Source organism: Labeo rohita, unplaced genomic scaffold (assembly GCF_022985175.1).
Source record: "Labeo rohita strain BAU-BD-2019 unplaced genomic scaffold, IGBB_LRoh.1.0 scaffold_79, whole genome shotgun sequence".
Taxonomy (NCBI): domain Eukaryota; kingdom Metazoa; phylum Chordata; class Actinopteri; order Cypriniformes; family Cyprinidae; genus Labeo; species Labeo rohita.
In genome coordinates, this window is record NW_026129733.1 from 501579 (window position 1) to 516226 (window position 14648).

At 38.5% G+C, this 14648-nt stretch overlaps 1 protein-coding gene across 1 annotated transcript in view; it reads right to left on the reverse strand.

Annotated features, from left to right (window-relative positions):
- Positions 1-14648, reverse strand: part of pamr1b (peptidase domain containing associated with muscle regeneration 1b) — a 137942-nt gene that overhangs the window by 14588 nt on the left and 108706 nt on the right. Inside the window, 4 exon segments of the mRNA XM_051104763.1 lie at positions 3404-3589; positions 10326-11168; positions 11421-11609; positions 11712-11882. Of these exon segments, the coding sequence (XP_050960720.1) occupies positions 3404-3589; positions 10326-11168; positions 11421-11609; positions 11712-11882 (1389 nt within the window).

Here is a 14648-nt window from a genome sequence, read left to right on the forward strand (position 1 = left end):
TGTTCTGACTTCCCCCACCACTCTCCTGGCCTTCGCCTAGTTATCCTGTCCTATCCTAGCTTATTCTTGTTCTTGCCTTATATTCTCGAGTCTTGTTTTCACACCTTGTTATCTTGTTTTGTCTGTTTCACTGCCTGCCCTTTGGAACTCTAGCCTGTATTATTGGATTACCCCTTTTTGCCTAGCCCCTTCGATTACGTTTGCCATTGATCGACGCTTACCTGTTCTGGATTACTCTTTTGTCTTGCTCTTACATACCTATTTGCCAATGTCTGACCCTGCCTGTCTTGCTCTAATAAAGTTATGCAGATGGATCCACCCGCTTCACGTCTCCCTTACTCCATAACACTTGGTGTATGGCTCAAAATCTGAACTCTCTTTTAAATCTTTCGAATTAAATCTTTTCGAATTCTGCTCTCTCTCTCAAATCACAAATTATTAATGTTTTGCATTTAGCTAACTGTATTTTTTGTATTTTACTTTGTATTTTACATTGATCTCGAAATAAATTTTTCTTACAGTGTTCATAAAACTTCTGTCAAAACAGATTTCCAGATTTCTCTGATTATTGTGATGTTGTTTATCAAATTGCAAATTAGATCTTGCTCTACATAATACAGTTTCTAATAAACTTTGTAGATTTGTTTTGGGATGCATAATTCTATCCACTGATTATTGTGTTTTGTTGGGTATTTATTATTGGCAATTGATGGCATACTTTTGTTTGCATTTATTTGTTAATGTATTGCTATTTGTGTTTATGTTGTTGTTTGTTGATACTTTGTTGTGATTATATGTTGGGCCCCCCTTGAAAAGGAGATCACCTCAAGGGGTTATTCCTAATAAACAAATTGAAATTGAAGCTTACAGTAGTCAGGAGGGAGGTACTAGGTGCTCGATCTGGGGAACCTATGTGTACCCCTGGCTGCCCCACTTTCGAAAGTACTGAGAAAGAAAGAGCTTGCAAATTGGGCCCTGGCAGTAAAAGGTGCCTTCCACGATTTGGTGAGCTTTGGTGGCTATGCTCTGGTGGCTATGCTCTGTTGCTATGAAGCATCATTCAATGAGCAATGAGCAAATTCTCAAATTTGTTGGCACATGGATGATTTCATGCACAAGAAAAGCTGTCGGTGAATTGCTTGTCTAAGCAGATAAACATGCTGTTGCTGCCAGATCTTGATTACCAAAAGTCGCATTGTAATTGATGAAAAACTAACTCTGCTAAATCAAATGAAAAAATGTAACTGTGTAATATTTTCATGTTTTCTAAAGCAAATCAAATGTTGAAAGTAAACTGAAAATAATGTCTTCTTTAAAAAAAAATGCATGTTGCATGTGAAGGTACATTATTTGGCAACATGCTTGAGCAAATGGGTGTAAATAATACTCAAAATTTATACTTAATTTAAAGTACAAATAGTATAAAAATAGTTTGTTCACTACTCACTACTGTAAGTGTGCACTGTGGGTGTGAGTGAAACGCAGAGCACAAATTCCGAGTATGGAACACCATACTTGGCCCGTTGGATGTCGTGCTGGGACGTTTTCAGGAAGTTCGAAAAATGTAAATTTGAATGTAAAGGTACACTATTTGTGCTATCTAAACATACAAAGGGTGATAAAAGTTCAGAGACTATGCTCATGATAAACAATGGAAAACTCATCAGAGTAACGTTAGTCTGCTTGTGTAATGATGCAGTATAGTGCTCCTGGTGGCTGTCGTTAAACCCGTGAAGTGAAAGTAAAAACAGGCTCACTTTAAACCCGTTTTCTCAAAATTCCATTCCTGAAAATCATAGCTATCAGCCAACTTCATACAGCCAGAAGTTTTGTTTCATTTATGGACAAGCTATGGACAAAATAGAAACTGGGCTTGGACTAAACTTTTATATGGTATCAAAACCTAAAAAAGGTAGAATTTCACCATGTGTAGGGATTTCCTAGATTGCATCTCATATATACCAACCTTCACAACCTCTTGCCAGATGGTTTTCTATTAAGAAAAAATCCATCTCTCTGCATATCATACAAGTGTATGAGTCATCTAAAGACGACTACACAATGTGAAGATGACAGTAATCTATCACTGGTTCTCAATTCCAGTTATCTGATCTGCACATTTTGCATGACTCCCTTATTTAACACAAATTATTCAGATCATTAGCTCGTTAGGAGAGAGATCCATAAACTGAACTGAGTGTGTCAAATAAGAGAGACATAATCTGTACAACCCCAGCTGAAACATGCCATTTTTTGCGTTCCACCGTGCTGCATTTTATTTCACTTTGCATTGAGAAGATGACTCGGTATGATGAGCTTTCTTTTTTTTAAAGTTACTTCAAAAATGATCTTTTTATGTATTTTATGCAAGTTTCTTTGGGGCAATCGTGGCCTAATGGATAGAGAGTTGGAATTGTGACCCAAAGGTCACGGGTTCCAGCAGGGATTGTAGGTGGGGGAAATGAATGTACAACACTCTCTTCTACCTTCAGTACCACAACTGAGGTGAGGCACTGAACCCCTAACTGCTGCCCACTGCTGTGTGTGTGTGTGTGTTTGTTCACTACTCACTGCTGTAAGTGTGCACTGTGGGTGTGGGTGTAACGCAGAGCACAAATTCCGAGTATGGAACACCATACTTGGCCACACATCATGTCCTTTCTTTTCCTTTCCTTTTACACACTGCCATCACCTCCCTGTCATAATGTGTCTGCCACATTGCTTCCCATGTGAACTACATCGCTTACAATATGTTCATAATATGTTGCTTATAATATTAGTTCCAGTCAAACGACTTATTACATTCATTAAATTCTAATTGGATTCTATTGGTAATAGGCACTTATCTAAAGCTAACAGAAGTTTTGTGCCTGGAAGTGACAGAATATTTACCTTCATATTTGCACGGGACTAGCATTACCTGAGGTAAATTTTCCAGACCTTTTCACAGAAGATAAAAGTCGCCATAATCTTTACTGACATTGTCCGATGGCACTGGTAATTAATCTAATAATTTTATCTCTTCATGTAAAACTAATCCTGTCTGAATAGGGCTTATGTGTGTGCAAGAATGTGGGAATGCACTGCCACCTAATGGTTGTTCCTGCCGTGACATTTCTTGTTTGTAGTTTCTGATAAATAAGACAGCAAACTCAGTTAAAGAAATCACTCCTTGCCACTGCTATACACAATGCTGTAAAAAAGCACCCTCTTCTGGATGAGGTGTTACACCGAGGTCCTTGACTGGTCTGTGGTCCTAAAAATAATGTGCAATGTGATAATAATGTGAAACTGCCGAGAACTGCAATCAGAATTAATTTTATGAGTAAGTTTGCAATTATTTTGTATCTCTTCAGTAAATTCATTGCTAAAAAAGACTGCTAAAGTCTGAGACTGCTTCAACCTCTAATACAGATGGGCTGGGTGCCAGACCAGGTGCCGTTAGGCTGACACGTCCTCTGTGCACTGCCACTCAAAGCATAAGACTGGTTACAGAAGAATTCCACTGTTTCAGGAAGGAGGCCAGGAACCAACATATAGTAACCATTATACAATGGTGACGGTCGAAGACATGGTCTCCCTTCACCCTCTAAGAGACAGACAAGAAAGAATGACAATGCAATCATCAAATATATTCAGAGTGCATGATTAGATTAAATGGTTATTGTTGTATAGGGTACCGTAGAGCATAGTAACAGCGCTCAAAAAAGCTGTATTTAATTTGTGGCCTATGCACATTTTCCGCTACTGGGCCAAGGCGAGCCAGGGCTAACAACAAGCTGGACGGACCAGTAGCCACTAGCCTCCAGCCGCGAAGCCAAAATCAAGCTGCGTTTCCACTGCCAGCTTCACTTAAAACTTGATAAAGACTCCAGAATTGATATTTTATATACTAATGATTAACGTCTACAGTGACAGTAATTTATTCATTTGTGTCAGTAGTTCAAATGAGTGATGCTAAATCATACTGATAATTATCATTATTTGACATAAAAGGAAAACACACACGCTTGTTTCAGTTGTGGCTGCTCCATTCATTTGTGATCACAGTAATGCCCCAAACAGTTCAAATGCGCACACATACATATCCTACAACAAACGGTGATAATAAACAGAATGTTTTGCAATGCTACCAAAAAATTATAATCCTAACCTTTATTTCCATACTAAAATTCCAAAAGGCCAGACAGTGATTCATCTTTCAGAAATGATAGTGTACACTGTAAGTGTTTAAATGTATGCTTAGCCTAAACGCGTAATATGAATAAATATTTCTCTAAGGCTGTTGAGATGGCTTGGACCTAAAAACAGCGTTCCGGTCCCACTTTATATTAAGTGGCCTTAACTACTATATACTTGCATCAAAAAATAAGTACAATGTACTTAATGTGGTCATACTGTATTGCAAAACGCTTTTGCTGCTATTGAGGTGGGATATGGGTAAGGTTAGGGAGAGGTGTGGTGATATGGGTAGGTTTAAGGGTGGGTTAAGGTGTAAGGGATGGGTCAACAGTGTAATCATAAATGTAATTACAGAAATTAATTACAGATGTAATTACACGCATGTATTTTTAAAATCTAAGTACAATGTAAATACATGTATGTACACAATAAGTGCACTGAATGATTAATTTCAATGTAAGTACTTAGTTAAGGCCACTTAATATAAAGTGGGACCCAGCGTTCCTTATGTCACAACTTAACAAGCGAATTCTGTTTTCCTTTTAGCCAAAGCAACAAGGGAAGCTCACAGAAACCCGAGTTTTAACGGAGTATATGACATTTATGACACAGAAGTCACAGACACAGGGGACAGGCAGAACAAATACGAAAGCAAATAAATACAAGACTTTATGATTAAAATTCTTCTAGCGGCCTCTGAAATTTCCATGAGTGTAAAGTGTAGGCCTATTCATTATGAAGATGGTTAGTGTATGCAGCCTTTAATACAATTCTGCCTCATATGGTGATCGGAATTCCAACCATGTCACAATGGTAAGTTATTTCATGCACTCGCTGTTGTTTAAAAGTGAGTTTTGCCATTAAAATTGTTTTAAATGGCTTAAATGTTGATGTTAGCTAGTAGCTTAATAAGAAAAAAACTGGGAAATGAACAGCGTCTCCCAATTAAAAAAAAAAACTCTGGCCACTCCTGAAGCTCCAGTTATACCAAGGCTTTTGTCAAGACAAAAAAACTCTGGCTGTGGGCCCCTAAGGGAAGCCCCCGGGGAGGCATGATCAAGCCCTGGAAGTGACAGTGGAAACACGACTGATCCCGGCAAGCGCTAGCATTGTCACTATTGGCCCGACGGTGGAAAACACTGCTGTTATCAGTCTCACAAACATGACCGTCCAGAGGTTACTATTTGTTAAGTCAGAGGTTTTAACAAAATCATAAATAATGTTGGGCATGCAGATTTAATCAGCTGATCTTTTCCAATTCATCCCAACAATTCCAGTTCCTTAATGGTTCCATTAACAATTCTTGCAGTACTTTTAAAGAATAGATATTTGTAAAAAAGAAATGCATTTCCAATGCCAAAGAATCAGATCATTTCAATTAATTCAGGAATCAGATAGCACTGGCTGTGTTGTATGTTTATGATTCACTAAAAAGAACTAAGTCATATTTGTTCTCTACACTGATCGAGCTGTCTATTTAGTAGGGTACAACAGGGCTAAAGGTGCACTGGGGTAAGAAGCACATTGGCTCTTATTCTCCTATGAACCACTAGATGGCACAAAAACAACCACATTTGACTCTGCACATGGAAGTTTGACTGATCTCAGACAGCAACACAAAGCTGATTCTACACTAATCTAATATTTATTTATTTTTAAATTGTAGATTTAAGTAGAAAATGAAAATCGATCAAATTATTGACTATTCTGAGGCAAAGTTCTTGTTAATGTTATTCAGTTTTGTCCAAAATAATTAAGGCAACTGTTTTTGGTACAACTTCTGAATGACGGTCTGTTGTTAACAAATAACTGCGTAGGAAGTAATAGGCAGTACTACACTAACACTAAACTTAAGACTGTTAACTAACATGGACACTAGAATAACTAAGCAGTAAGTAATAGCAAATTTAGGACAAAGGTAGTTCTTTATTAGGCATTCAATAACCACTACATAAAAATGTCCTCCTTGAGAACTACTCTAGTTATGCTCACTCTTGCAGATGCGGAAAAGCTTGTCCATGCCTTTGTCTCCTCCAGGATGGACTACTCTAATATGCTTCTCATCAGGATCCCTGGCAAAAGCCTACCGAAACTGCAGTACATACAGAACAGCGGTGCTAGCATCCTGAACAGGGTACACAAATACGTACATATCACCTCATTCTCAAATCACTACACTGGCTTCCTGCTTCATTCGGGATTGTGCATCCATGGTGACACCCCATTTCAAGAAACTCTTTACTCTACACAAACTTCTAAACATACACAATGTTCTGCATCAACATATCTCCTAAACCCCCCCCCCATGACTAAGCTTTGTACTACGGGAGATCAGGCTTTCTGCTCAGCTGCTCCGAGTTTGTGGAATGCACTCCCTGACCATCCAAAGACTCCACAGCCTTTTAAAAAAGGCCTCAAAACCTTTTCAGCAAAGCCTTTGAATGATTCTAAACATTTTTTTTTTTTGTAGCACTTTGGGATTCGGTGTGAATATAAAGTGCATTAGAAATAAAATATATTATTACTAATATTATTATTAACTACTTGCAAACTATGACCAAGTAATTAAAAAATAACCAATTAATTGTCAATTACTGTACTTGTGAAATCAATGTCAACCCCTGACTAATTACTCAGGCCCACAACCACTAGTGCTCGATTAAATGCGATTAAGGTGTTTACGTGCCTGTATATTTCGATTAAAATTGGCCTAAGCGACCTATGTTAAAACGATTATGCTTGCTGCGATTATGAGCTATTTAGATCGAAGTCTTGCGTTTACATGAGGTAAAGTCTATTCACAATATAACCAAAATCTCATTATAATCGCACAAAGAGGGTACATGTAAACGCACTCATTTAATGTCTTCATTAAGGATGAAAATTGTTTTGACGAGAGAACATTATTGTTTATATTCATATCATTGTTTATGTTATATTTATTGTTTATGTTACTGTTGTGATTAGTAAATAATTGTTTATTCTTTATGAATTGATCATAGTTAATAAGTAGTTGTTTTTTTTTTTTTTTTGTAATTATAGTAATATACCTAATATGGAATTTCATAAAACTGCAATTACTTCCTGCTTAGTTAAACTTGCTTCCTGTCACGATCGCCAGCTGGAGTGCCCATGAACCTCCATATTAGCTAATAGTATTATATTCAGTATAAATGTAGTACTACCCATTACTTGCTGCATAGTTACTTGTTAACAACAGACCATTAGTTTTTTTTTTTTTTTTTTTCAATAATGGAATAATTTGGGGGAAATAAAAAGTGCACCTGCCCATGTGGCTAAAGGCACAAAAATTAACATGATAATAAATAGCTGGCTGACTTTTTCCTTTGACTTTTTTTCCATTTGTTCTAACATGACATTGTTACAGTACATTCAGATGGTAAATATTACATATTAAGTTGGGTCTTCACCTTAAAAATATACTAATCATATCATAAACTATTATATTTATTGTTACTACTGTAAATCTAGATTTAATTATTATGGAAATATCCTTCTGTCACGAATCTGGTCAGTGTTCTGCGGACCGCTCACCACCAGATGTCGCTCTCGCTCCAGTATTACACACTGACTGTTGCACTACACCCCGGACAACATCTCCCATTACCCACCACGCTGATTGTGCCAGACACCTGTGGCCAATCAGCAGCCCTATTTAAGCCCCGGACTTTCACTCGGTAAGCACCGAGTATTGTGGAGTGTTTATGTGGAATATAGTATCAGTCACGTTTATCGCTCTCCTAGTGCTTTTTATTTACTCAACAAAAATAAATAGAAAAGAAAAGAAAGGAAAAGCAAATAGTACAAACTTTGCAAAAAAGAGCCCCTCTCTTGACACTTCATTTATCTCTAAGGTTTTTAATAGGACTGGTAAGCGATTACATTTTTTTTTAAATCTAATTAATTACCTGATGTGACGATTAATGAATCTAATTAATCTCAAATTAATTCCACACCAAATTTGGCTGAGAAATTACTCCCAAAAGATAATTTAAAGTCATAAAGTTAAAGTTTGATTCAACTTAAAATTTAGAGCATGAAGGTGAGTAAATTTTTTATTTATTTTTTTTGTGTGTGGGTGAACTATACCTTTAAAATGTATTTATTATTATTACTATGGGAATAATGAAATTATACTCTAAACAATAAACTAAAACTGCCAGTAGGTGGTGGTAAATGTCTTTATGTCATTCATTAAGGAACAGGGCTGCACGATTAATCATAGGTGATCGTCATGCGCATTTTGGTCAGTCAAGCCGGTTGTGTAATCACTAGTAAATCTCCAGCATGTGCAGAGTTCACTGACAAGATACGCTATATTGCGTTCATTATCACAGTGGAATTAACTGAGCGATAATAAAATCGATAGAAATCATTCTGCGATTATGACGGCTGTTTGTGTGGCTTCTCTGTGAACTATGGCTCTGTGTAGTAAATGGTGCTACATCTAAAAGCACCTGAAAATACCACATTTAATAACGTTTTTACTCCAAACTCACTTCATATTGTCAGTCGAGTGTTTGAAAGAAATTTTTCTGTGAGATGATGTGGTTTTTACCCAGAACAAGGCACGCATAGTATTCATAGTATTCTAAGCAGTGACAAAGACATTGCATTATTATATACTGTATTTTAACGAAAATTATAATAAGAAGAACTCCAATAAGAAGACAAACCATACATTGTTGTAGTTGTTTGAATATTAGTCACATTGAATCAATGAAAGCAGTTAAATCTTCTGTTTATGCAGCTGCAGTGATCGTGCTTTCCTAGATTTCTTTTTCGGGAGTATTTGGAGTTTCCACGCGAGAGCGCCCTCTGGTCTTCGGATGGAGATTTACTAAAACCATCACAAAACCATGCTTCCCTCACAAGATGCACGTGACAATTGCAGCTTTAGCTTAATCGTGATTGCGATTTCATTTTGATTTATTGTGCAGCCCTATTCAGGAATGAAGTAAATTGTTCCCTTTATGAATGGTACATTGGGCTTGTTCGACTTGGAGAGGATCATCACCATCAGACCGATCGGTGTGTGACATCAAAGTATCGTGAGAGCGTATAGAGAGCAGATGACTCTGCATGCTTTTGAATCACTCTCGCGGTACTTTGATGAGATACGCAGATCGGTCTGTACAGCGCGACTCCAAATCAAACAAGCCTAATGGTTCACCCAGTTCATTCAAAACATGGATTGAGAAATGAAACGCAGGTGTGTGTTGCTCGGAGACGAACAGTTCTGCTTTGTCTTTCTATTTTCGTTGTCAAAATTGAGCAAAACAGACAACATTGCGTCTAAAATCACACGCTATTAACTTACTTAATAAGATCAGTATTACATTTGCACTCATGTGATATTGCTGTATGATGTAAATATGAGACAAAAACTCAAATATGGGCATTTTTGCCCCATATCTTGAGTTTTAGGGACATTCCCACTACATTCTCTAGGCTCCATCATGCAGTGAGTTTTTGGCCTGCCTCATACTTGTCATCAATCAACTGAATGAAATGTCAGATGACCCACGTCTGGGTTTTAACACATTATTTTTCACAATTTTAACACAATTTTAACACATTATTTTTCTCCGTAATTAATCAATCAATCTAATCAACGTTAAATTATCAGCCCTAGATTTTAAACAAAGTGAAATACTTCATGATTTATTTTGACACAAAATGTGTTGTTTTACCAATGCTTAATAAACACACACACACACAAAGCTGTCCTTGTAGGGACTCTCCATAGGCGTAATGGTTTTTATGTGTGTGTGTATTCAGGTTTAACCCAAACCCTAACCCAGGATATATAAACCAAACGCACACACACACACATATTCTCCAATCATACTTTTTTCTTAAAGTGTGCCTTTAGCCCTGTTGTGCCCTACTGTAGATTCAGTAGCTGTATTGAAACATCATTAAATAAATATGGCAGGGAATCTACGTTTTAGCACACAATTCCGCTCAAGTCAGTTGAAAAACATACTCATAGGAACCATTAACAGAACTGGATGCAATTCTCGCAAAAGCAATTTATCCACTTCTATATATATAAAGAACATAAAAAAAAAGTATTTCATTATTCTGTGGTGTTTATATAGCTTCATAGAGATACTTACGATTACCAATAATCTGCCCAGTTTCACCTTCATCTTTTTTTGTTTCTTGTAAATCTTGTTCTGTCATCTTTTCATTCACTGTGTCCACTTGGACCTTTTCCGTAGGTTTAACCGTCATTGTCATTTTGTCAGTTGTTTTGCTCACTGTTGGTATGACTGCTGTGCTATTATTACCAGTAGTAGCTGTTTTGGGTTGTTCAGTTTCTTGAAGCAGTGTCAGATTTTCTTCTATGTCATTCTTATTGAAAAATGTAGTGTTATTCCCTCTGTGTATGGTATCTATTTCATAAAGAATGTTTTCTTTCTCATCTTCAGTCAGGCTTAATATGGTGTATTGAGGTCCATCAGTTCTTTTTTGTCCTTTGTCTATTCCACCATCCCTGGTTTTGTCATCTTTTGTTGTTTGATTACTGACCATCTTATTGTCTATCAACACAATTTCTACAAATTCCATGCCCAAATCTTTTGTCGGACTTCCAACTTTCGTTCCAATATCTAGATGTGCATCTTTGTCTAAGAGTTGAAGAGTATCCTTATCCTCTACAGCTTCATTCTTTCTAATTGTGTTAATGTTGCTATCAGCATCTTTGTTTTCAATTTTCGTTTTTTCTTTTACAAAATTGCTGCCAATATCTATGCCCATGTCTTCTCCAAACTTTACATCTTGTCCCATGTTGTCCTTTCCAGCGGTAGGTTTTTGTGGTTTTATGTCTTTGTCTGTTTTTGACTCATTTTCTTTTTCTTGTGAAGTTTTGTTCTTGGCATGGCCCATTTCGTCTTGTCCAGTAGGTTTGTGTTTGCCTTTGCTTTGTTCATTATCTGCTGCAGGAATTACAATCAACTCTATAAACAGAAGAAATCCAAACATTTAATTAAAGCAATTCACTAGCAACCAAAAAAGTACAAATGGAAAAATAAATGAACTACCAGACCTAACATACTGTACAGTATATGTCAATGATGACACACAATACAGATTTAATGTAAAATACACTGAAGACTTCAGATGTTTGATATTATAAGCAGTGACCATGGACAATCTAGCTATCCACAGAGGAGCCCAGTGCTCAGGACTAAATTATTGCAGTCTGGTACCTTTGACACAGGTTGGTGCTGTCCCACTCCAAGTGTTATTGTCCAGACAGGTTCTCTGAGGGGTTCCATTCAGTTTGTATAGCTTATAGCAGAAATACTGTATAGCAATAAGTACATCATTCGGTCCATAAACAAGGAAATGATCACCATGCTCTGGCTTTGGAGGAATGCCACAGTTTTGGTCAGGCACTGATGAAAAGATACAGACATGTTGCAACTACAATCAAATTAATTTTAACATATTTGAAAGAGTCTAGATCTATACCTTATATTGAGTTTTTGGTTGCTTACCACACTGTGGAGTTGGTGCACTCCATGACCCATCCAGTAAACAGGTGGCCATCCTGAAACCCTTTAACGTGTATCCAGGGTCACACTGGAACACAGCATGTCCTCCCACCCTTACATCCAGATGCTCTGTAGTCCCATGGGCTGGAATCAAAGGCGTTCTGCACTCAAGCACTGAAAGATCATATACAGAGTGCTCGGCATTAATGCTTATCCGCTTGTCCGGGACAAGTACATTTTAAAGGAGAATTTTATTTTGCTCTATTTCGCCAAAGAAAACAGCTCCAATCAAAGCCACAGCAGAATTTCCCTAGGTTACGACTGTAACCATGGTTCCTGAAGGGAACAAGATGCTAGAGTTGGGGTACTCGGACTCGTACTCGGACTCAAGTAAAATTTTTATGCGACTCAGACTTGTCACGGACTCGGATGCATTTTTACTCTGACTTGACTCGGACTCGAGCCTTTCGAACTCTAAAAAAATGCAGAGTCCATCCGAGTCCAGAGACAGTTGACGGAAATGTCACTGACTCTATGCATTATCACGAAAGTGATATTCAGTATTTGCATGTATTTTTAAGTCTTGTCCAGTAGGCTACTTGAAAGCCGACGGGTTTATGTGTGCACACACTCAAAGCCCTCACTGCTGTGATTGGTCAGAAGGCGCAGTCCTTTATGATTGGTCTACCGCGTACAGTGTGTCAGAGAACGAAACGCCCATTGCCATCACTGAATGGCAGCCCTGGAGACTTGCCAATACATAGAAAAGATGGCATCGATTTTACCATACCAATTCGAGCCAGAGTCTGCTGATGAAACGGCTGAAGTGGCTGATCGACAAGTTAGCACGGACAACCGTGGAAAGTGCTTGCAATTTGCTTATGTAAGCGAACCGGGTATACCTCTATGTTGTAAACCTCAACATTGTATAATGCATTAAGGCGGCTTTCACACCGAACGCGGAAAGCGTTGCGCTGGCCGCTGGGTTCAGTGCAGCCCTTCAGAATGCAGCGGCAAAAGTTCATTTGAACAACTCATTTGAACTTTGTCTGTGGCGTGCGCCCTTTGGTCGAGGCAGAAACAAGCCGTCCACGCAGGGCTGAAGAAATTGAAACAAATGGGTTTCATAGCTCAGCGCTTTACACATTCGGTGTGAAAGCCACTTTGTGCGCCATCCTTTATCATTACTCCAACTAATGAGACAGACAGACAGTCAAGCTGCATCAATCACAAATTGTCAGACTACAGTGGGTCCACAGCTGAACAACAGAACTACAGAAGCATGAGTTAGCCGGTTAGCATGACATGTGCAGGGTTGTTACACAACATAACATACACAACTACGTATTTTGAACGATCGCTAGAAAATACAATCTTTGTAGATTCATCATCTTTTGGAAGTGAATATAAAACTATTTTACTCACAGCGTAGGATACAGCATCTTCTGTATAATATACGTGTAAATTTCCATGTGACGTAAACCACATGGAAATTTTACTGTTTTTGGGCGGGCAAGTTGTTTGCGATATAGAACGTGGGCGGACATTATGCAAATGTGTTACTTCGTAACAGAAAAAGATTCGAATTCCTGACAACTCGTTCAGGCAAATGTGGGCCGACTCTTTTTTTTTGATAGACAGTAACTTTATTTATCGTGCACTGTCAGCTTCACAACTTTGCAGATAGTTTATGTTCACATACAGCTACATGACACACTGCGTGAAAGATCATATTTGAAAAGGCATAGTAGGGGCACTTTAAGTAAACCTGAACAGTTGGGAGAAACACTGATGCGCCAAAACATTTGATCTGTGTGTCAGATCTTAAAGCAACAGCAGCGTAAACCTGCAGCCCCTGACCACGCCATAAATGAAGTTCCAAACGTACGTTCGGGAGGAGCCTAATCATTCAGTCCTGTCAATCATCATTACAAGCCTATATAAGCAGCTCTCATTGCAGCCTCCGTTCTTCTGGCATACGACCCCGCCCTGTCCTGTGAACAGCCTCCCAGCCCGATGAACTCCCACACTTCTCCAACTAACAAAGCTCTGCAAAGTCACGCAAAACCCGGCTCCACTTTTAGCTTTCAAAAAGGGAAATAGAGCTCGTCAACAATGTCCCGCAGATTAGCCCAGCCGCCTCCATCAAACGCGCTTCTCCCGCCCGGGTATCGTAAGTTAGGCATCTGCGCACTACAGCCGCTACAGTTCCTAACGTTATCCAAATTACAGCTAAACCGCTTTCATCCGTAAAATCTACCTCTCTTAAAATAGGAACGCATACAGTTGAATGTTTGAGGCATGCTCGCCGCATCAAACATTCATTTCCCACGAAAACAATCAGAAATTCAGCTCTGTTTACCTTATCCGTCGCTCTTTCTGGCCCACTCACTGCTCCGAGCAATTTCACTTTACATCCCGAAAGCGTTTATAATGATCTCATTTTCTAAGTGGTATTCCCAAACGTATAATCTTTTTGCATAACTTACAAATCGTGAGCGTGTAATAGCTCAGTGTCGTGCGCTTCTATTCTACAGCGTACGGTAACGATAGACACGTCAATCTGAACAAACGATCCAATCCAATGTGCCCCAGCTTCTTCTTGGTATATATCTCCCTTCTCTTCCTAGAACCTTTCTACCAGAAGTGGCCTAGCGTGAGGCTGCCTCCGCAAAGATCTTTACAGCCTCTCACATAGCAGCCCCAACCCATACTGCTGCTGTGGAACCTCTGCCTGTCTGGGTGTTTTCTAACCTTTTCTAACATGTTCCACTGGATTTGGCCCATATGTCAGCACTAAAAAGAACTTTGTAAACCAAGCCCATCTTGGAGGTGGTCTGAGTATGATTCAGTTTCATCCATCAATATGGTTCTTTAACCTGTGCATTGTGAACACAAATGGCTCCAAGCTTACTTCATGTACGCAAAATCCAATTTAGT